The 24,318-nt window shown below is 41.7% G+C and overlaps 1 protein-coding gene across 6 annotated transcripts in view; it reads right to left on the bottom strand.

Annotated features, from left to right (window-relative positions):
- Positions 1–24,318, bottom strand: part of LOC150048891 (nuclear body protein SP140-like) — a 50,836-nt gene that overhangs the window by 15,106 nt on the left and 11,412 nt on the right. For 5 of the 6 annotated variants that reach the window (XM_090355002.1, XM_090355003.1, XM_090355005.1 and 2 more), the window contains 11 exons: positions 24,146–24,226; positions 20,033–20,113; positions 19,561–19,641; positions 19,146–19,226; positions 15,616–15,732; positions 12,759–12,803; positions 10,322–10,387; positions 8,797–8,838; positions 7,387–7,491; positions 2,553–2,695; positions 1,310–1,357 (listed from right to left, as the gene is read on the bottom strand). In XM_090355002.1, coding sequence (XP_090211128.1) covers positions 1,310–1,357; positions 2,553–2,695; positions 7,387–7,491; positions 8,797–8,838; positions 10,322–10,387; positions 12,759–12,803; positions 15,616–15,732; positions 19,146–19,226; positions 19,561–19,641; positions 20,033–20,113; positions 24,146–24,226 — 890 coding nt within the window. The remainder of the gene's footprint in view (positions 1–1,309; positions 1,358–2,552; positions 2,696–7,386; positions 7,492–8,796; positions 8,839–10,321; positions 10,388–12,758; positions 12,804–15,615; positions 15,733–19,145; positions 19,227–19,560; positions 19,642–20,032; positions 20,114–24,145; positions 24,227–24,318) is intronic. The other variant, XM_090355007.1, reaches the window with a different exon arrangement.

Here is a 24,318-nt window from a genome sequence, read left to right as displayed (position 1 = left end):
CCATAAAGAGAGAGACTACTCTCACAGATCAAAGAAACTCCACCCAAATCTTCTGCTGGAACCAGATTCATTCTCCACAGGCTAATGTCTCTTAAGGCCTTTCTCCTCAACAGCATTATCCTCATCAAGGCAAGGAACTCTATGTTTCTAGGCGACCATCTCATTGCCAGGTGGAAGGATAATATAAGGGACCAGAAAAGTACTCAACTCTGGTTGTCTAGCTCATAAAATGATAGGTGCTTCTACATATATTCCACAAGAATCTATCTTGTTCTAGAATCAGCTGAGTGACTGTAGGCAAATTTAGATTCCATTAAAGTAAAAAAATACTTTAGAAGATAGAACATACTATACCAAAATCATGACATAACCAACTAACAGAAATAAAAACCTAAATGAAATATGAAAACCACTTTTTAAATTCAGTACTATTGCTCATTACTATTCCAAAGCATATGGTTGGCTAATAACTAGAGTAAAGCATAAACATTTGTAGTCTTACCCAAATGTTTCTGGAGAAAAAAATAGACCCAGTACTTGTTGAAACTGTCAACAGCTTCCAGAAATAGCCAACTGCAAAATACTTAAAAATACTTAAATCCTATTGTCCTGTCCTATAATCTTGGTACATCTAGCTTACAAATAAAGGAGGAAACATTTGGAAATAAAAAAAGTCATCTTGAACAATCTGGGCTTGAGTTGAAACTGATTTCCCCAACTTAGTAAAGGATGCTTTTATGCATTTCCCAATGACATCCACTTTTCTAACTTTGCTACCCAAACTACAGCTACTTCCTTTTCTTAAAAACATGGATGAGGGGCTGGGAGTTTGGCCTAGTGGTTAAAGTGCTTGCCTAGCATGCACAAAGACCCAGGTTCGATTCCTTGATACCACATACATAGACAAAAGCTGGAAATGGTGCTGAGGCTCAAGTGGTAGAGTGCTAGCCTTGAGAAAGTCCAAGGACAGGGCTCAGGCCCTGAGCTCAAGCCCAGGACAGGCAAAAAAAAAAAAAAAAAAACATGGATGAGGTTTGTCTTGATGGTTCCTTATCATTATATCCATTTCAAATGAGTCAGCACTCAAAGGGGACCTAACTTTATATACAACATAATGTTCAAAGTAGCAGTCCTGATGGCACATGTCAAAATCATAATAATGATAATAACAATAAAGAAAAATAAAGGTAAAGAAGTGGAGGAGGTAGGAGGCAATTGTGATTCCCGATTGAAGTACCATAAAGTAAAATATTGTACATATAAAAGCAGTTAGATGGAGAGAACTTGTAGGAACTTATGAAATAACTACCTTTTTCCTCTTGGGATACACTCTTGAAAGATGAGGTAGAAAACCTTTCTGAAAGATTAAAAAAAAATCCCATTAAATAGTTAATCTGCATTTCCATTGTGTGAATCTGGCATTTCTCAACCTCTTCCAAATATTTCTGTCTGTATATCCTACTTCCAGTTCATCTCCAAGGTATCATAATGAGAGTTGGTCTCTCCTTACCTCCCACCTCAAGATTTCCCCAATGGGAGGTAGAAGATTCTCATCTCTAGAACCTTTTCCTTTGTCTGGCACTCCTTTCCTAAGCCCTGAGAGATTTCCCTTCACAATCTCGTACATCGCTTACCACTTGCTCTTTATACTTTCATTCACATGACTTCCATATCCAACACACACCCATTTATTGCACACCTACTGGGTGTCAGATACTCGACTGATTTGAGGCATGTGAAGGTAACAAATCAAGAGGGGGCTACAGAAGATAACTCATGGAAAAGGAACACTTTCTCCCGCCTCCTCCATCTGAGACCAGGACTCCAGCTCAGTATCTGATGCTTTGGTTCATTTGCCAGGGCTCGATCACCTGAGCCACACCCCCAGTCCTGGAAAGTAAAATCTCAAAGAGTAGAAGAAGGGTCTCAGACCTGGGCTAGAAGCGACTCAGAAGGTCTAACACAGCAAATGAGTGGCATATTTGAGCTAAGCATTCTGTGTTGAGTATGGATATGCAGTGAACTGGCAGTGATGCCATTTGAAAGCCCCATGGCTGTCCAAAATAGTGTTTTAGGGAGTTGGGCAGAGCTTAGTGGTAGAGTGCATATATATGTATAAGGCTTTGGGTTTGATACCTTGGCACGAAAAGCCAAATGGACAAAAAATAGTGTTTTACATGCTTCCAACTTCAGAAGTTTTCACTAAGTCCTTGTCTAGAATTTGAAACTGAAATTAAGGCCTCCACAGACAACTGATAGGCAGATGGATTACGTGGGGTCCACAGAGCCAGTTCAGTGATGACTGTTTTCATGCCTTCCTTTCTCTACCGTGGCTCCTTCCATTTGTTTGACTGTGGAGTCTATTTCAGCACATGGAGTTCTCTGTACATATCGTCATCAGAATGGCCTTCTCCACTTCAAGGTCCTGGTTATGAATGTGGGTCCCTCCCTTCTCAGTGGGAGGAAAACATGCTGGCATCAAGGCTTCAGCTATGATAGATGAAGAGTGACCACAGGGTGCCACAAGAAGGGGCAGGACAGGGGCTGAATACCTCCATCAGCTTCCGGAGGGGCCACCCACCACAGCGCACACTCATCTTCCAGTTCTTTGATCTCGCAAGGCCCCCTTTGGCTTCAAATTGAATGGGGGTGAGCCACTGTCCATCTTCTCCCTGTATGCTCTTCGCCCAGACTCCTGGAAGACCAAGGGGAGCTGATTTAGAGCCAGACCTGTGGTCTCCTACCACCCGGGACCTGGACCCAGTACAATCCCCAAATCATTCAAAGTCAACAGCACAGGAGCCAGGCCTCCCCACCCAGACGTCAGGTGCCTCCAACTCAATCTGAAAGTCTCCTGAAATAAGATTTCTGGAAGGGTATGCAGATTCATCTTCTTCATGTATGAAGAAAGTGACAACTGTCAAAACCACCTTGTAAAACACATTTCAGAACTGTTTACCAAAGGAAAAGGGAGCAGTTCCCACAGGATGAATGGATTTCAATTCACTGTCAAATTCAGGGGATTGAGACTAGTCCACAGAATACAGGGCCTTGGGGTCACATGGAAGGAGGGCAGAGTCCTCATGCTGAGGTTGACATCTCAGCAGATATTCTGTAACTCAAAAGGTCACCAGCAACTATCACAAAATATAAATTGTGGAGTTTTGTTTTTAAAGTCGGGAAGTAACGGCTCACACCTGTAATCCTAGCTATTCAGGAGACTGTAGATGACAGTTTGAAGCCAGCAAAGGCAAGAAAATCCATGTCTCGTCTCCAATCAGTCAGTAAAAACTTGAAGCAGAGAGATGGCTCAAGTGGCAGAACTCCAGCCTTGAGTGAAAAAAAAAGCTAAGGTATAACACCTAGGTCCTAAGTTCAAGCCCCTGTACTAACGAGTGTACACATACACACACACACACACATATACACACACAGTTTTATGTCCAACACTGTAATTTTTAAGAGAATACAAAGTAAAACCATAGTGAAATACCACATCATACCTACAATGATAATGACAATGATTTAATTTCTTTAAAAAAAAGGAGAGGAAATAATAGCTGTTGGTATAAAGTTCTGGTGCAGTCACTTCTTTTTTTTTTTTTAATAACCTAAATGTAGAATTACCATAGAATTCTGGCTACCAGAATTACCCAGCAATTCCATCTTTGGGATGTACCCACAATACATTCACAAAAATCTTCTACATGAATATTCAAAACAGCATTATACCTAAATAGCCAAAAAGTGGGAATTGAGGCATGAATAAACAAAATGTGATAGATCCATGCAATTGATTATTACATTATTTGGTAACAAGATGTAATAGTTTAATAATATTTGGTAATGAAAAGCAGGCTACAACATGGATGAGTTTTGGAAACATAAAACAAATTAAAAGAAGTCAGTTATGATTGGCACATATTATACAATTTTATTAATATGGAATGCTTAGAATAGGAAAGTTTGTAGAGCAAAATAAGGGCTGGGGAGTAGGCAAGCATGAACTGCTAATTTGGTCATGAAACAAAGAAATGTTCCAACGTTAATACATGGAGATAGCTATGCAATTTGGAGACTATACCCAAAAGAACAGCCCATTGATTGTATACTCTAAATTGTGATTGTATCTGTTAAATTTGTCTCAGTAAAGCTGTTCAAAAAATAATCATGGGAAAAAATCCATCTATTCCCCCCTCAACATGCTCTGTATTGGTGGTAAATGGGGGATAAATTGAGGACATACAAGTAAAAGGCACAACTTCCAAACCTTTCAAAGAAAATACAGACCAGGGTCTTTCTGATTTGGAGACCAAGATTTTCTGAAATGTAAGAAAGAAAAAGCTTGTGCTACAGAAGAGAAGAGAGGTGGATATCCCAGAGGGCTTTAAAGGAAAGGAAAGACACCCAGACCCCTGGGACAACACAGGCCAAGAACCAGGAGAATGTATTTGCAGCATCGATAGCTGGTCAACGTTAATATTCAGATCACATAAAGAGCTCCTGGAGGGGCTCAGTTGGTACAGCTCCAGATGAACAAGCACCAGGACAAGAATTCAAACACCAGTACCACCCAAAACAGAAAAATAAAAAAGCAAAAGATGGATGTTGGTATTTGTCAGGAGAGGGGCCAAAAGTGGACAATCTCTTCAGAATGAGGGAAATACAAAATAAGAACCCCAGAAAAAGTATCACTTTAACAAAACATAAAATACTAATTTTCAAATTTGCCTTGTTTTCTGCCTAGAAGCAATTATTGCATTCATCTTTTCTGATATTTCTGGTTGGTACTTAACAATGTATTTTCTTTTTTTTTTAATCTGATGGCTTTGACAGGATCAGGAAAACGAATGACAACAGATGCTGGAGGGGATGTGGCCAGGAGGGATCACTACTACACTGTTGGTGGGAGTGCAAACTCATTCAACCACTATGGAAAGCAGTGTGGCAGTGCCTCAAAAGGCTAAACATAGAGCTCCCCTATGACCCAGCAATTCCACTACTCGGCATTTACCCAACCACCCAGAAACAAGGACATACTAAACCCACTAGCACAACAATGTTCATTGCAGCACTATTCACCATAGCAAAGATATGGAACCAACCTAGATGTCCCTCAGTTGATGAGTGGATCAACAAGATGTGGTATTTGTACACAATGGAATTCTATGCTGCTGTCAGAAAGAATGACATCGCCCCATTTGTTAGGAAATGGAAAGACTTAGAAAAAATCATATTAAGTGAAGTAAGCCAGACTCAAAGGAACTTAGGCTCAATGGTTTCCCTCATTCGTCATAATCAGTAGAAACCTTGGGCTCTACTAGCAGAGATTTGCAATAGAGCAAAATCTTGATACATAAGGACATATAATGTGAAGCTAATTGAAAGGACCTCCAGGAAAGTGAAACAAAAGCCATATAATGAATGATTGTTGTCCTTAATGTAGTATGCTGTCTCTCATCTCCTTTGCTGTCCCTTGGTTATCTCATATCGGTATAGTATCTCACTTTGTTATCTGATATATTGAATTTATTTGTATTTGGATATTTGAAATTTGATAGGGAAGGGGGGAAAACCAAGACGGGTAGGGGGTGTGGGGGGGGAGGGAAACGGGTACCAAGACATGTGAAAGGGTATCAATGTATGTGAATTAATGCACTTTCTATCTGGCAAATATCATGTAACCCTTTTACTAATTACAATAAAAAAAAAATCTGATGGCTTTGAAATTAGACAGTTTGACACTTGTTGGCCCAGTGCTTCATTTCTATGTTTGCTGTAGAGTTGAGATTGACCAACCAGGCCCATAGACTGCTCATTGACTTTTGGCTAATAAAGTTTCACTGAATTCAAAATAATAATACTACTACTACTACTACTAATAATAATAATAATAATAATGGTGAGGCCAGGAGTTTGGCCTAGAGGTAGAATGCTTGCCTAGCATGCACCCAGATTTGATTCCTTGGTACCACATATATAGAAAAGCTGGAAGTGGTGCTGTGGCTCAAGTGGTAGAGTACTAGTCTTGAGGAAAGCCCAAGGACAGTGCTCAGGCGCTGAGTTTAAGCCCCAGGACTGAGTTTAAGCCCCAGGACTGTTTTTTGCACTGGCAAAAAACAAAAAAAAACAATAATAATCATGGCTGGGTGTTGGTGGCTCACACCTTTAATTCCAGGAGTCTGAGATCTGAGGAGCGCAGTCTGAAGTCAGCCCAGGCAGTAAAATCTGTCACCAATGAATCACCAAACAACCCAGAGAGGAGTTGTGGCTCAAGTAGTAGAGAGCGAGCCATAAACAAAATGAGCTTGGGGACAGTGCCCACGCCTGAGTTCAAGCCCCAGGACTGCACCATAAAACCAAAAACACAAATAACAAGAATCATGATGCAAACATTCATATTCATTGGTATCCAAAGGCCCAGAGTAAGAAGGATCCAAAGGGAAGTCCACTACAATAGTTTTTTTTTTTATTTTTACAAAGCTTTAGAATCTACGATCATGAAATGTGTTATATTAATTATGTAAATTGTCCTCATCACATACCATGAGTCAGATTTTGAATTACTGTCTCCTCTTTTATTTATTTATTTATTTTCTTTTTTGCCAGTCCTGGGCTTAAGCTCAGGGCCTGAGCACTGTCCTTGGATTTTTCTCAAGGCTAGAGCTCTACCACTTGAGCCTTAGCACCACTTCCGCCTTTTTCTAAGTACGTGATACCAAGGAATCGAACCCGGGTCTTCGTGCATGCTAGACAAGCACTCTACCACTAGGCCAAACTCCTGACCCTGTCTCCTCTTTTAGACGTGAATTACATACTCAAAAAGGCCTGATGGGTGCCTGTAATCCTAGCTATGGAGGAGGTTGGGGTCAGACTCAGCAGAGAAGTCTGTGAGATTCTTAAGTCCAATTAAGCACCACCCCCTCCCCGCACCCAAAAAGCCCCTGGCATTGAGAATGAAGGGAACTTTTAGAACTAACCTGGAGAGTTAAGTTTTCTGATTCCATCCCATGTGATATTCTTACTATGCCAAGTACCTGTCCTGGTATCAGTGACCCAGCGTTGTGAAAGCTAAAGGTAGCAGCTCAGGACCACTTCTTACTGAGGACTGGCTCAGAGTAAAACATACTTCTCATGAATGGACTGAAGTCTCTGACCTCTTTGGTTTTGGAAGTAGTAGTAAATGAGCATCCATGTGGGAGTAGTCATCAAAATTATTTACACACTGATATGTTAAAAAAAAAAAAAGACAACTGCTTAGGGGAATCTCTTTGACTTATTATGGAAAGCAATTGGGCCTCACGAGTAATCCTCACAAGCAGACCTGTCACGACTTGTGACCCCTTCAGACAGGAAGTGCAAATGAAAGAAGACCAAGAAACCCACCTTGTTCGAATTTCTTCTTATGGATCGTCCCTCTCACCTGACCACATGTCACAGGAAGTAAATCTGCATCAAAGTCTATGGTTTCATCTCTGGCCTTTCTTGAACCTAAAAGACAAGATTTTGTCATTCTGTCTCACTGTGAAATCGTACATGCTCCCATCTTCCCTGGTTCAGCTCATTCCTAGGAAGGCAGAATGGGTATTTAAGAAAATTTGATTCCACAGATCTCTAGAGTTTCCAAGTCTTTCTTCCAGGTGACAATGGGGGTACATAATGACAACCCTCAGATTTTCACACAGCACAGGGCTTTAGCATTTAAGCCCTACTGAAATTGCCTGAGACAGAGCCAGGGATGGTACTTGTTTCTGATCTTGCAGGAGAAAAAGGATAATGATGGGGCAACCCCAGGAAGAAGGGGCCTGCTTCCTGTTGCTGTCCGCTCTGTGTTGTTCCTCACATCAGCTTTCTTTGCAGCTGAGAAGAGAATTTAGGGAACACTAGGATAATCAGAATTGTACGGAGAGTGGGAACTGAAGATCCGACTCCATGGAAGTTGGGGTGAAAGGCCTTCAAACATACTCTTGGAGAGGAAGTAGCTAAGCTTGCCCTTCCAACCAACACTGTAGACCATTAAGGTGGGTCGGGAGGGGAGCTGTCCTCGGTTCTGAGACTACATTTGAGCGATGGGATGGATTGAGAAGGATGGTTAGAGTAATTCAGGTGATGACATGGAGGGAAAAGAGCAGGAAAGCCCAAAGATACAGGCCCTATCCCTACTCTAGGCTACCAGAATGTGCAATCTGTCTAAGGCATATATACATATCCATATATGTAGTCAATATAATATGCAATATGATGTGCTACATTTTATATATATCATACATATTTTCTCTCTCTCTCTATATATATATCTATACATATATATTCCTGTGTTTGAAGCTACCAGTGATGTTAATATCGGTATTATATGCCACCAAGAATTAGATGACTAATCTTGTATTTAATTTTCATATTTCCATATTCTTAAAATGCTCATTGAAATCAGCTTTTCACTTATGTCTCAAGCACTGCCCAAGTCCTACTATTTGCCAATCCCTTGCAATGTCTGAATTCAGATAATATTAGCAACAAATACAAGAGATCTAGAGATGGATGCTGGTGGCTCACGCTTGTAACCCTAGCTACTCAGAGGCTGAGAGCTGAGGATCGTGGTTCAAAGCCAGCCCAGGCATGAAAAGTCTGTGAGACTCTTCTCTCCAATTAACCACCAGAAAACAGAAGTGGCACTGTGGCTCAAGTGGTAGAGTGCTAGCCTTGAGCTGAAGAGCTCAGGGACAACACCCAGGCCAAGAGTTCAAGCCCCATGACTGAGTAAATAAATAAATAAATAGAAATCTAGATGATGATTACCTCTATCCCTGGGGGGCATCTGGCCATCAGCTGTGTTGCCACCTAGAGACAGACATGGGCAAATAGAGAGGTTAATGGAACAGCACCTGGGAACACAGGAGCCTAGTTTCTCTCCAACCTCTTTAAGGAAAATGAAGGACAAGTAGCTGCAAACAGACTGCTGGGCTTCTGTTGCTGAGAGAAGAGGGCTCAACTTTTATATCACGAGCCAGACTTCACTGTACCTTGAAAACAAGCCTCTGAGGATCTGTCTACATAAACACAGGCTTAAATGAATAATTTACTCCAAAGTACTTATTTTGAAAAATGTGTATGCCAAAATAGATTCAACTGTTTCACTTCTTTCCCCAAATAATATCCACCAATCAGGCATCCATAATCACATCAAGAATGTGTGATATATCATTTGGTGAAAATCATTTTAATAAGAATCTAAAATGTTGGTTAGCAATTCTTCCACAACTGTCAATAACTTAGAGAAAGGAGCTTCCATTAGCTGGCTAGGAGAAGAGAATTCTCTAGACTATTACTAAAAAAGATTTTAGGAAATATATATATATATATATATATATAAAATCATTATAAGAAATTAAGAAAATAAAAATTTATTTTTTTCCCCAAAGCTGAGGACTGAACTCAGGGCCTTGTACTAGCCAGGCAAGTACCCTTACACTGAGCTAAATCCCCAACCCCCAGGATATAAAATTGTATAAAATATCACCTAAAGGTAGCTATAAATAACTTGTCCAAAAATATCTCTAGAAGGGGTAGAGCCATGGCTCAGCTGATAGAGGACCACTGAGCAAAATTGTCAGGTACCAAGTTTGAGTGCTGGACTCAGACATCTATCTATCTAGAGATATATCTAGTCCTCTGTATAGGTTTTTCTCTTGGCATATGTTTTCTGTGTGGGTCTGTGTGTTTGTTTGAATGGGGCATGTTGTAGTAGTGGTGAGGTTTAGACTCAGGGCCTCCCTCTTGCTAGGCAAGTACTCTACTATGTGAGCCATCCCCCCCAACTGTTTGTGCTTTAGTTTATTTTTCCGATGTGGTCTTGAACATCTGCCTGGAGCCACCCTTCCACCATAACCCTCCCTATGTTCATCTCTCAAGAAGCTGGAATTGCAGGTATTGTCACAATGCCAGGACACAGATTATTTTCAAATAATCCTTTTTCATGACAAAAGTTGGCAGGTTCAATATTTTAATAAACACTTATATTGCACTATCTCCCTTAATTAATAAAACAATGAGCCAGGAAAGAAAGACACAAACTGAGGATGGTAACAACTCCCCATTCACTCAGGACCACATGTCTCTGGATTACTACATATATGGGAAATAAACCATTTTGAAAAAGCCATTGTATGTTCAGGCCTCTTCCTTGCAACATTTTGGCCTATTTCTAACCGATACAGGGGCTACCAAGTTTATTGTAGCCCTCCAGAAACTGCAGGCCTTGAAGCATACTCGAGACTACCTTAATAAATTTCAGAAGTGTAACTCTTTACGATTGCCTTCTTACCTTTTTGATGTGTATTTTGCGGCCTTTTCCTTTTCATTCTTATCCAGTTATGCCCTTTCTTTCTTCCTTCAAACCAAAGAAAGCAAAGTTCATCATATAGAACTCTTAATACAATTCTCCAAGTCTTCTATGACAATAGTATTTGAATATTGTTTTCAAATTTTGGTCCATTGGAATGGAGCAAAATTCTTAATACCCAGAAAGAGCAATGTGGTGGCTGATAATAGAATTAAATTTTAACTTTGGGTCACAGGTTTGGAAGAGACTCTTCCTTTGACATGTTGTAAAGAAGGGACAATGAACACTGTTTTTAGGCTGAATGACAGACATATATTTCAAAATGTTCCACCTTTTGAGTGCTTGTCATGCAAACTTAAGATATAAGAAGACATATCCCCAGGATGGTTATATGTTGAATAATATGCTTCCTTAGATGTTGAGTGACAAATTCTGCTTGGATGTGGAGAGTTTCTACTAAATAATCTCTTGCATTTTTTTTTCTGGTCGTGGGGCTTGAACTCTGGGCCTGGGCGATATCCCTGAGCTCTTCAAGAGCTCAAGGCTACCGCTCTACCCCTTGAGCCACAATCTCACTTCCAGTTTTCTGATTAGAGATGAGTCTCACGGAATTTAGTGCCTGGGATGGTTTTGAACCGCAATCCTCAGATCTCAACCTCCTGAGTAGCTAGGATTACAGGCATGAGCCACCACGAATGGCCTGTCTCTTGTAATTTTTAATACAAATTCTCTCACATACCTCATAATGGCTCTTGAAAAACCTGGAGGACCTACACCAGAGTGGGACGTTTATGTTGCTGTTTTCACTTGCTTTTGAATTAAGCAAATGTGCTTGACAGTAGCACTGGATGAGTGGAGAACGTGTCCCATTATCATCCAACATGGTAACCAACAGCTACTGGAGTTCTTTGGACTTGCTCAAGTGAAAGCCTAACATATGGAAGGAAGCCTTGCCATTCACCTGTGTGAGGGCCCATTTGGGGGAGTTGACTCCATTTCTAAGATTGACATGGAAGGAAGGGAGGGAAAGGAAGGGGAAGGAAGGAAAGGAAGAAAACAGAAGGGAAGCCAGGAGCAGTGGCTCACGCCTATAATCCTAGCTACTCAGGAGGCTGAGATCTGAGGGTCACTTCCGGTTTTCTGATGATTAATTGGAGAGAAAGTCTCATGGACTTTTTAGTGCCCAGGCTGGCTTCGAACTGGCACCTGGCTATGTTAGCTAGCTTTAAAAAAAAAATCTTTCCTACCACTCATTTCTGCTACCAGGACAGCTAGTGAGCTAACTTGCTGACACTAAAGCACTTATTCTGATGTCTGGGATTTCCAAAGTATTTGGCTAGTGCTATAAAACAGCATCTGTGCCTGAAGAGTGAATATCAGAAAAGTTGATTCTTTAAAGTTGATTAGTCAGGAGCCAGGCTCTACGGCTCACGCCTGTAATCCTAGCTACTCAGGAGGCTGAGATCGGAGGATCAAGGTTCAAAGCCAGCCTGGGCACAAAAGGACCTAAAACTCTTATCTCCAATGAACCTCTAGAAAACAAAAGTGGGGCTTGGCTCAAGGGTAGGGAGGTGGCCTTGAGCTGAAGAGCTCAGGGACAGCACCCAGGCCCAAAGTTCAAGGACCACAACCAACAACAACAACAACAACAACAACAACAACAAAAATTCTTGCTGAACATCTGATTTCAAGGCTCAGTACTAACACACACACACACACACACACACACACACACACACATCAACAGTGCTCTGAAGGCCTGACTTCCCACCGCTTGTCTCTCCCTGTCCACTCATCTGAATTGGGTAGTTTGCCCACCAAAGGGAACATACAGACACCTAGAAAAGAACCCATCCCTTCCCAGACACTAATCAGACAAAACTGGAAGAGGGGAACACAGGGAAAATGTGGGCATATTTTAAAAATTCAAGCTGTGTTGTATTTCTCCATATTTACCCCTTCATATCTCCCTCTCCAGGCACCCTGCCATTTGAGCCATACCTCCAGTATGCCTTATGTTGGTTATTTTGAAGACAGAGTCTCAAAGACTTTCTACCCAAGCTAGCCTTGAACTGTAATCTTCTGGGTCACAGCCTCCTGAGTAGATGGCATTACAGGCATGAGCCATTGGCACTCAGCTGCTTTCCCACTTCTTAAGGCCCATAGAAGTATATTGAGTGCACCACAATTAATCTACAATAATGTCCCTGTTCCCTAGTTTAATGATATTTTGCAAAAATTCCTTTTATCAGATAAGATGACCGATTATAGGACTCAAGGCTGAGACATGAACACCTTTAGGAGACATCACTGTGTTGTAAATAATTAATAATAATAATAGTATAATCATGATCCTAGGATTTTAAAGTAAACATGTCAGTAACATCAAAATCAAGTTAAAAAAAACATTTGTTCTTACTTCTTTTCCTCTTGGGTTTTCCTCTATTAGCGTTGTACTCCATATCTAGAAAACAACCAATAGTAGTGTAGTGTTATAAATAATTAATAATTAATATTTTGGGAGCCGGGAGTATAGCCTAGTGGTAGAGTGCTTGCCTAGCATGCACGAAGACCCGGGTTTGATTCCTTAGTACCACATACATAGAAAAAAGCTGGAAGTGGTGCTATGGTTCAAGTGGTAGAGCTCTAACTTTGAGAGAAGTCCAAGGACAGTGCTCAGGCCCTAGTTCAAGCCCCACAACTGGCACACACACAAAAAAAAACCTCATTTGTTCTTACTTCTTTTTCTCTTGGGTTTTCCTCTAGTAGCTTTGTTCTCCGTATCTAGAAAACAACCAATACTAGTGAAGAAATAAGTCAATAAGTATAATCTAAATAAGTTAGAAATCTTTAGGGCGACTCATACTGAAGAAGACGTGAATTTACAATGATGTTTGGATCATTCCTTTTTTTCTTGTAGACAAACCCAAAATTCTACTGAACTGAAAACAAGGGACTTTGAAAACCACTTTCCAAGGATGTGACAATTTAAAAAAAAAGGGGGATCATTAAAAAAAAAAAGGACTGGTGTTGGGGACCAGCCATAGTAGGGGGGGGCAGGTTGATCAGGGTGAACATAATCAAACTACATTGGACACATGTATGAAGACAGCATAAGGAAACTGGGTACATTATTTAAAATTTTTAAAGGAAAAGCTTTAACTATCTATTCGCTGCAGTTTCTTCAGTAATAAAAAACATTATGGGCCTAGTAGAGTGCTTGCCTAGCAAGCACAAAAACCCAGGGTTCAATTCTTTGGTACCACATACATAAAAAAGCTAGAAATGGTACTGTGGCTCAGTGGTAGAGCATTAGTTTTGAGAAAGCCCAAGGACAGTGCTCTGGCCCTCAGTTCAAGCCCCAGGACTGGCAAAACAAAACAACAAAAACCATTATGATGATGGTTTCTAAGATAATAATGTGATTTTTCTACTATATTCTTCACTTCCTTTTGAGTCTTCACTAGCAGATTGGCTAGCACCCACATTTCTGCAACAAATTCTGCAACATATTCTAAGCCTCTCCTATCATGCTATTAAAAAATGTGTGTGTACTGGTCTTAGGGATTGAATTTAAGGCCTGGGTGCTATTCCTGAGCTCTTTTGCTCATTGCTAATGTTCTACCACTTTGAGCCATAGCTCTACTTTTGGTTTTTGAGTGGTTAATTGGAAATAAGAGTCTTATGGGGATTTTTCTCCCCATGCTGGCTTTGAACCCTGATTCTTATCAGCCTCCTGAGTAGCTAAGATTATAGGCATGAGCTACTGGTGCCTAACCTGCTATTTAAAATTCTTTCAGCCTCTATTAATTGCTCAATTTCAAAACCACTTCTACATTTTCAGGAATGGTTATAACTGCACCCCACTTCTCAATATAGTAAACTGTCACCTAAAAATGGAGGTAAATTCTGAGACATGTTATCCTACCCTATTTTGTTCTTAAGATTTTCACATAGATTAAATAAGATTTTGTATATGTGTGTGTGCAAAAATGTATGAGAAACCCTTACGGTAGTAAATGACATGCTGATGGACTTCAGAGAAGAACATGCTTTGCTTTAAGAAGAGTGGATGTAGCTGGGTGCCAGTGGCTCAAACCTGCCATCCTAGCTACTTAGGAGGCTGAGATATGAGAAGTGGAGTTTGAAGAGCCAGGGCAGAAAGGCCTGGCAAGACTCTTATTTCCAATTAACTAGCCAAAAAACTAGCAGTAGAGCTGTGGCTCAAAGTGATAGAGCACAGCCGGGCGCTGTAGTTCACGACTGTAGTCCTAGCTACTCAGGAGGCTGAGATCTGAGGATCGCAGTTCAAAGCCAGGCCAGGCACTAAAGAGCGTGAGACTCTTATCTCCAAATTAACCTCTAGAAAATGGGAAGTGGTATTGAGGCTCAAGAGGAAGGGCAGTAGCCTTGAGCTGAAGAGCTCAGGGACAGCACCCAGGCCCCCAGAGTTCAAGCTCCACAACTGACAAAAAAAAAAGGTGGCTCTGAAATCTGGTGTCTTTCACCCTGACAGTTAAGAAGTAGGACCTACTGGCTATTGACAGGGACCTTTGTAAGGCTGGAATGCAAAGGGTCATTATTATCTACCACTGCAGCTCTATTTGCCCTTCTCGAGCTTCAGGAAAGATCAGCATGTCTCAGTCTCAATGCATCACTATAGCAAACAAAATAAACATCCTTTTTTTTTTTTTTTTTTTTTTTTTTGGTGTCGGGGTGGGGATGTCTGTCCTAGAGCTTGAAATCAAGGCCTGGGCATTGTCCCTTTTTTTGTTCAAGGCTAGCACTCTACCACTAGAGCCAGAGCTCCACTTCTGGGTCTATTTTTGGTAGTTTATGGAAGATGAGAATGTCACAGACTTAGATTTAGAACTGTGATCCTCACATCTCAGCTTCTTAAGTAGCTTAGAGTTACAAGGCGTGAACCTTCTAGGCCCAGTTGACAACTACTGTAGGAGCATGTTGTGGAGCCAGTGGGCGCTCATAATCCCAGCTACTCACTGATCTGAGAATCATGGTTCAAAGCCAGCAGAGATAAGAAAGTCCAGAGATTTTTATGAAACTACTCAGGAAAAAAAAAAAAAAAACCCAGAAACGAGACTGTGGCTCAAGTGGTGAAACACTAACATTGAGTCCATTTCTACATCACCAGCCATACAGAAATAACAGAGCCTGTTCTGTTCAACATGATTTTATGGAAGATTTCTTTCTTCTCTACTGTTCTCAGAAGAGAACTCAGCACTCTCACCCTCCTTCCAGCCCTTGGGTGGCCTTACCTGGTGGATTTCTGGCTTGGCTACTTTCCATCCTTTCTTCTGGGTTTTCTGGCACATATTTTGGGGAACACATGACACAAGAACACGTCTCATTTTCATAGGCTGATTGCTCTGCTCCTGGGCCAAAATTGTGATTTATGATGAGTTTTCATCCAGCAACACTCTTTCCTCCACCTTCAGTGGTCTCCCCTCCTTTGAAATCCTCTCTTCTCAGCTCCTCCTGTGTCTGGCTCTTTCAGTTTCACGTCTTCCCTGCCCACCCCCAGGTTTCAACTCTGGTCATTGATATTGTTGAGCCACAGAACCACTGGGCTGGCTTGGCTTTGAACCTAAGATCTCAGCTTCTTGAGTAGCACAGAGGTGTGAACCACTGTCATGTAGCAAGTTTCACTTAAAATTTTTTTCTTATTACAAAGGTGATATGCATAGGAATTACCTTTCATAAGTCAAGAAATGGCTATTTTTCTTTTTGGGCAATGCCACCCCTTATGTTTCCCTTTTTTTCCTTGTCTTTTCCTCCATATAAGAACTGTATCCAGTTTGGTTCTTTTTAAGCTCATAATTATTATCTTGACCATGATCCTCTTTCTTCATTCATTGAATGATGGGTACTAATGAGAAGTAAGAAAATTACTATCCATGGGTCCTGAGACAGAAGCCAGAGGAGTGTGCCCCTGCCAACACAGCTGACAGATATCCTAAACCGAGGGACCTGTTCTTGGTATGGAAAAACATACCTGAGATTCAACAGAGCGGTTGCTCTTTCCACATTGTGACTCATTCACCTTGTCTGCTACTTTTATTTTTCTACTTGTAACTACAAGACTTAAGTTCTTATCTTCCAGTATGAAAACTTAAATGTTCTTTGAAAGGAATTATTTTGTTTTAAGTAGCTACCAGCCAGGCACTGATAGCTCATACCAGTAATCCTACTTACCCAGGAGGCTAAGATCTGAAGATGACAGATGAAAGCTAGCCTGGCCAGGAAAGTCTAGAAGACTCATCTATTTACCAGCAAAAAGCTAGAAGTAGAGCTTTGTGTGGCTCAAGTAGTAGAGCACTAGCCTTGAGCACAAAAGTTTGGGGAAGGTGCCCAGCCCTGAGTTCAAACTCCAGGACTAGCACTGAAAATAAGTAGCTACCAGAACCAGTTTTAAACCCATCCCATTGGCCAATGATTATTTACATCACAAATCACAATTCTGAAAGCCAATTAACAGGGGACAATCCCACTGGTCTGGAATCCAGTGCAGCAACAGCTTCCCTCCAAACCCCTGAGTGGTAGTTACATACCAACCCATTCACAAATACTCCTACTTCTAAAAGTCTGCAGGGTCCTTCTGTGCTTTCTAAACCTCATTTAAAATCATAGAGTGGCTACCCACTCAGTGGCTCTTCCCATCAACTGCTTGGTTTAGCAAGCGTTTAGCTTCAGGTACAGAAGGGTGGCTTCTCTCTCCAAACTTGGGGTTTCTACCAAAGACCTGTTGAAGATTTACTTAGGAATGTTCCATGGGACCTGTGGAACAGCAGGTGTGAATCCCACACCTCTTGAGCCTGCCACACAGTCTTCCACTCCACGGCTCAACAACTTGAGCTCTGACTTATTTCAGCCAGCTGATTTCTGAATTTGTCTAATTGAAAGATGGACACAAATTCAGATATGCACTATTCTGATTTCTTTGGAAATACAGCATTTAGCAAATATTCTGTTCTCTTGCTTTTTCGTGAACAAGGAAGCTCTTGACTGACTGGTGAGATGGGGCCCTATGGCAGAAGATCCCCTAGACATTATGAAGAGAATGTAGATCAAAAGGCCATACCTATTGTGACTCAAAAGACTGATGTATGCTTAGCCTGGGGAGCGGGGTGAGGATTTCCCAAGAACCAACCCTGGCTAGGTATTTCTGAGAATGGGGTGGGGGAAGAATGAGAGGGGCAGAGTCAGTAGGTCATGGGGTAACACTGGGTTATCAGTACTCATTACCTAACTTAATCCCTCCATACATCACCTTTATATTAACTGCTTGGCTTACTAGAACGTATTTTCATTGCCAACTGTGGTCTCCGCTTCTCTTGATTCTGGAATTTCCTTACATTCTATCGTTTGCATTACCTCTGTAATCGTTTTCTTCAACTCTATTCTTCTGGCTATCTTCTATCAGGTTAATTTCCATATTTTCTAATGCTGTATGCTCCTTTTACCTTTTTTCTTCCTAACCATCTTTAATTGCAGAATAACATCATTTCCATTGAACCCTAGTAGGCTATTCTGGGTACCTCAAGATCACTTAGACTACCAGGGCCAGCCGGCAGCAAACCAGGGTTCGCAGATTGGGGTTCCTGAAATAGGGGGCAAGGACTAGGAAAAAATAGAAGAGAGACAGACACACCGGGTCCGGGATGTCTGCAGTCCAGGTAAAGACTGCCTGTTTATTTTCCACTCCCACTTCTTCCCTTCTTGAGACCCAGGGAACTTCCAGGTGTTACATTCATATGGTAAATCTCAGGTCATTTAAACAGAATAAGGCCAGAAAACAATAAGACAATAAAGCCAATGTCTGATGCAAATCAAGGTACAGTTTGATTCCACTCTGGCTCCCAACATTAGACCTCCCATCAACCCATATTAGCCTCACAGAATCAGAGCCAGGAACTGATCTTTGCTCTTCTTGTCAATCTTGGGAATCACAGACATCTGTACCTTCTCGACTTTCTAGTTCCTCAGAAAACCAACAACAGGTGTCCTATTTAAGTCTAAACTTTCTAGGAGATAAACAGAGCATGTTTACCCAAGTTCTTTGGGATAATCTTGTATAACAATGACATGAAGAGAGCTGATCAACATAAACATTGGGATTTAAATAAATAGTTAACCTGGAATCTCCCAGTTAAATACTATGATACTGTTTCTCTGAAAGCTTTGTCAAATTTGTGACAAAAAAAAAAAAATCAACCAGCAAAGGAATGACTAAGGTTTTCGATTTCCATAAAAAGTAATGGGTGTGCAGGGACAGAAGTTATTCAGTGAAATCATGTAAGCATAGTAGTAAATACGAAGCAACGAAAGCAAAGCAGCCCTGTCAACTCAGTCCATTAATGAACTAACTGAACAACTAATATCCAATAAGGCCTTCAATCATGGAATTCCCAAGACTCTCATCTTCCTGAATGCCTCCAAAACGCCATCAACAAGTTCCTGGCTATTCCCAGTGGGAAGTGCATTCAGGAAAAAATTCAGAATTTAGCCTGAGCCAGGCACGGTGGCTCACGCTTGTAATCCTAACTACTCAGAAGACTGAGATTTGAGGATAGAGGTTCAGAGCCAGCCTGGGCAGGAAAGTCTGTGAGACTCTTATCTCCAAGTAACCACCAGAAAACCAGAAGGGACACTGATGTTCAAAGGGTAGGGCAATAGCCTTGAGCTGAAGAGCTCAGGGACAGCATCCAGGCCCAGACCAACAAAAGAAAAAAAAAAAAGAACTTGGTCTCTGAACAATATGTTGATTACACAGTCCTCAATCCCTTACCTGCCCCAGAAACTGGTGTTGAGTTCAAAGAACCCAGGGACTCTTCTCCATCACATGTTTGTAAACCAGGATGGCGGCCAGCTGCAGAAACAAATGACATCCCTTACAAGATTCTCATTCAGACAAGGCAGGCATAGCAGTTCTGACCAAGGTGGCTCAAGTGTCCTCTAAGGTGGATGACCATCTGCTCAGACCCCGATAAAGAGACTACAGTGGCCTCTGAAGGTGGAAGACTGGCCACGCCCTCTCCTTCCTTCAACAACAGGCTCTGCCCGTTTCTCCTGCCTGGGTTTGTTGGGAAGAAAATCAAGTGGATGAGAGAGGGAGGAAGATGCCAATTGGCATGTAGGCAGGCAGGCAGAAAAAAGTAAAGATTCCTTTAGTTTCTTGGAAGAATGGAAGTACAATTCAATACCTTTTCTGCCTTCTGGTGGTGGGCGGGGCATCTCCTCTGCTTCTTCAGTATCCATTCGAGAGACATGGGGGTTACAGGACCCTGAAGAAAAATACAGATGGCACACACCAAGCAGAGGAGCCAAGAAATACATCTTCACTTGCTAAGATGGAACCAGAAAGTTCCCAGAAAATAAGGGTTGCTCAGAAATCACAATCAAAATATTGAGTCTTCATAAAGATTCAATGGAGAGTGAAAAGGAAAAAGCCACCATCTTGTCCTGAGAATCAAGGACATGACAGCACGAACACTCAAGGCCTACCAGCATGGATGGCACGATTCTGATGAGGACTCACACAAATGCCTCCTTGTGTTTCCCACAATAGGCACCGTCACTTGTGGGGGTTCACAGAAGTATATGCTCAGGAGCAGCTACCTCTGCATGCAGCAGCTGTACCCCAGGGCCAGGGCTAGAAACACCCCCTTTCCTCACCTGGTCCATTTCTAGGTGGGGAGCGCAAGGCATCCTGGGGCTTCTTTTCTGGGTAAATTTCCAAACCAGCAATGCCTCTCTCTGCAGGGAAGAAACAAATCCTGCAATGTCTGACCAGGATCTTCATGGTGACAAAAGCCAGAGCAAAGATAAGGGACACTAGAGTGTCCTTCCTTTCCAGACCTTTCTGGGCACAGCTGGACCCACCCTGCTCACTTCCCCAGCTCCCTTCCTCAGTGCCCTTCTTCCCTAGCTCCTGCATCTCTCCTCCCCTTCTCTACGTGGTCTCTGCCTCTGCCCCTGCTTCTCCATGCTTCTCTCTGAATGTGTTTCTGCCACCTTGGCTCCTGTCTTTGTCTCTTCTTCCTCACTCTTTGTCTTTGCTCTGAACCCAATGTCAGTTTTCTAATTCCCCTATTCCTCTTTCTGGGTATCGATGTCAGAGCAAGGGACAAGATGGCAGAGGGGAGCCAGGAAGAACCACACAATACAAGAAAGTGAGAAAAGAAAGACCTGAGTTTGTATCTGCTGACACACTGTCAGGTGAGACAGAAGACACAACGCCATGATGGATGGCAGCCTGGGACGTCCCCAGGAAGAATAACTGAACTGGTCCTAGGACAATAAAGTTCACCAAACTGAAGGGAGAAAACGAGGTCCTACTTCCATTTTGCAGAGGGAATCATGAGAAGTGAGTCCATGAGCAAGACAACACGGAGCTCATCTCTTCATCAAGAGAGGATGCTGGAGAAGCTTGAGTTTCTAAGGTTAAAGGACAAACCTTAATATCCTACAGGGGATTCTTGATCCTCAGAGATACCTCAGCGGAGAAGGTTCTGGAATAGCATCTTCAGAACCATGGAAGGTTGCGCTTTGTTGGACAAGCCTGCTGTCAGCTGAGACCAGGCGACATTGCCAAGTCCATCTCCAAGCCACATTGTCCCTGGGATCACCTGACTGCCAAACCTACTCTGGGGATTGATGCCTTTTCTGGAAGGTTTTCTTCCAATCTTATATCAAGGCTGTGGGCTGCCACTTCTTTCCCTCACTCCTTGACCGGTTTTCACTCTGTACGTCAACTGGTCTACATCTTTCTCTCTTTCGTTCCCTCTACCTCCCTTGCACATTGGTAGGAACATACTATTACTTTGTATAATGTGTTGCCTCCAATCTCTGCTTCTTTATCCTATTTCTTCTTGAGGGCTTCTCCTTCCTACTTGTCTCTATCTCTCTTTTTTTTCCTCTTTCACTTCTTCCCCTCCTGTACCCATGGAGCTGGAGCAGGTGTGAACTCGCAGCTCTTTAGCGGGGCACACAGTCTTCTGCAAGTAAATCTATTCTCAACTGGAGCTCTCACTTGTTTCAGCCAACTGATTTCCAAATTTGTACAATTTGGAGATAGATACAAACTCAGATATACCCTAGTTTGATTTTGTGGGAAATTTAGCATTTAGCAAATATTCGGTTCCTATACTTTTTATTATATGACTTCATTTATTTTTAATGTTTGCCTATTCTTAGAAAGTCTTGTGTTAAGGGTCTTTTAAAAAAAAAATTCCAGTGGCTCTGGATATACCAGTATAGTGAAAAAAAGTAAATGGGAGGAAACAAAAATCCAGTATGTCCCTAAGCCAAATCAGCCCCCAATCAATTGGTCAGAATCCAAACACCGCCATGTCATTTGATCAAGCTTTCTCACAAGTCCCTCCTCATACAAAAGATGATGTCTTTTACCAAAGCAGAGTGTGAATACAAGGCGTCTTGAGCAGTATCGCTATTTCAACTTGGTATCTAGTTTATTGGGAAAAGCTAAGTCATTTTGCTCGTAATGTGATCTGGAGTAGCTAATTTCATGTAATTGATCAGACGTCCCTATCTGAGTCACTGCTTGGTGGGTGAGCCCTGGTATGCCCTGCCTGCTAACACACCTCTGCACTTCTAACCAAACACAGCAGTCTTTCTGCTGTTGGTCATGGGGCTGTCTTGGTTAGAGCTCCTGTCTCTTCCTGCAAAACAGGGATTCCTCTCTGTACTCTTACTAGGACGCGAATCCTTGCCCTCCTGTTAATATATGACTAGACTTCCCTAAAAGAAGGAATTTCCCTAAGACTTAGAAAAAATCATATTAAGTGAAGTAAGCCAGTCGCAAAGGAACATAGGCCCAATAGTCTCCCTCATTTGTCATAATCAGTAGAAACCTTGGGCTCTCCTAGCAGAGATTTACAATAGAACAAAATCTAGAGACACTAGGCCAAATAGTACGACACTAAATGTAAGGAACTCCAGGATAAGGAAACAAAAGCCATATAATGAGTGACTGTTGTCCTTAATGTACTATGTTATCTCTCATCTCTTTTGCTGTCCCTTGATTATCTCATATTGTTACAATATTTCACTTTGTTATCTTAATTATTGGATATATGCATATTTGGTTATTTGAAATTGGATAGGGAAGGGGGGAAAACAAGATGAGGGGTTGGGGGAGGGAAAAAGACATGAGAAAGGATATCAATGTATGTGTAGTAATGTACCTTCTATCTGGCGAATATAATGTAACCCTTCTATTAATTACAATAAAAAATATATGAAAAAAAAAAAGTAAAAAAAAGGACTTTCCCTAAAGGAAGGTCCAACCAACACATTTGATAAGTAGAAAAAAAGGGTGGGTGTTCGGTGTTCTGCTGTCCACCCAGTATTTGTACTTTTACATCATTATCTGAGAAACTTGCCAATCTTTAACAATTCCTTTAAAAATGCTCTGAAGATGTATTCTTTTTGTTATTATTCCAGTTTGGGGTCTTCAACCCAGGGCACTAGCACTATCTCTGAGCTTCTTCTGCTCAAAGCTAGTGCTCTACCAATGAACCACAATGCAACTCAGAGTTTTCCTGGGATTTTTTGTTTGGTTGTTTGTGTGAATGTGTGTGTGTCATGGGGCTTGAACTCGGCCTGAGCACTATCCCTGAGCTCTTCAGCTTAAAGCCACTACCCTACCCTTGAGCCAAACCCTACTTCCCATTTTCTAGGGGCTAATTGGAGATAAGAGTCTCAGGTTCTTTTGTGCCGGGCTGGCTTTGAACCTTGATCCTCAGATATCAGCCTCCAGAGTAGCTAGGATTACAGGTGTGAGCCACCAGTGCCTGGCTCTGCTTATTGTTTATTGGATACAATAGTCTCATGGACTTTCTGTCCAGGCTAGCTTTGAACTGTGATCCTCAAACCTCAGCCTCTTGAGTAGGTAGGGTTACAGGCACATGCCACCCGCGCTAGAAGCCACACAGCTTCTACACATGCATTCTCAAAATGGAACTACCAGATTAAATGTACAAAAAACTAATGTGAGAAGGCCTGGAGAAAAAAATCTCTTACACATAATCACTTTTGAGTTGTTCTGACTATTAAAATGCCGATTTGAGATGCAAGATGTGTAAGTCATCAACAAAGTAGGTATAATTATTTTCTCTGCTGTCCCTAATCCAATTTCTGCAGTTCCTCAGTCTCATCTAAAGATGAATTCTGTCCCTTGACATGTTTTCATTCTACTTTTTGACATTCTGTTTGTGTTTATTTGCTTAAGAGAATCAGTGGCTCACTGGGCTATTATTTTCAATGCATTTTGTGAAGCCCAGATCCAGTAGAAAGAATTGCAAATGATACCTGAAGATTTTCTTTCCTAAACAACTATAGACATAATAAGATATTGTTTCTCTGATTCTTATGATTATCTTAGATTATATAGTGGATTTGACCTTAAAAATGGGAAGGCTGTCAGACTGAGCACAAAATATTAAGTACAAAGTCTTATTTTTTCCAGTTGAGCTCAAGTAAATCAGAACATCATTTGACCAATCAATAGACACCTAAAAGAATGGACAACAGGGATGTAAAACTGCTCTTGCAGTGGGGAGGGGGGTAACAGTAGAGGAAGTAGAGAGAATGCACGGAGTAAAGAGCATGAATGCGAGTGACCACTATATAGGCTGTTTATACATCATGCAAATAGAACATGGCTATTTCCACTGGGAAGTGTATTCAGCAGAAAACCACCATAAACACCAGCTTGGAATCTGGCCTCTGAACAGGGCATTGATTGCACGTTTCTCCTTTCCTTACCTGCATCATGTCTTGGTGGAGAGCACACGTCACCCAGGGCCTCTCCTCCATTACATGTTTGTAAACCAGGACAGCTGTCATCTGCAGAAACAAATGAAATCTCTTAAAGCACACCCCATGCAGTCAAGGAAGATCATGACCAAGGTGGCCCAAGTGTCCCCTTTGGGAGATGT

This window comes from Megascapheus bottae, chromosome 21, assembly GCF_031878675.1.
Source record: "Megascapheus bottae isolate mThoBot1 chromosome 21, mThoBot2.hap1, whole genome shotgun sequence".
NCBI classification, from domain to species: domain Eukaryota; kingdom Metazoa; phylum Chordata; class Mammalia; order Rodentia; family Geomyidae; genus Megascapheus; species Megascapheus bottae.
This window is presented reverse-complemented; position numbering and strand designations above follow the sequence as displayed.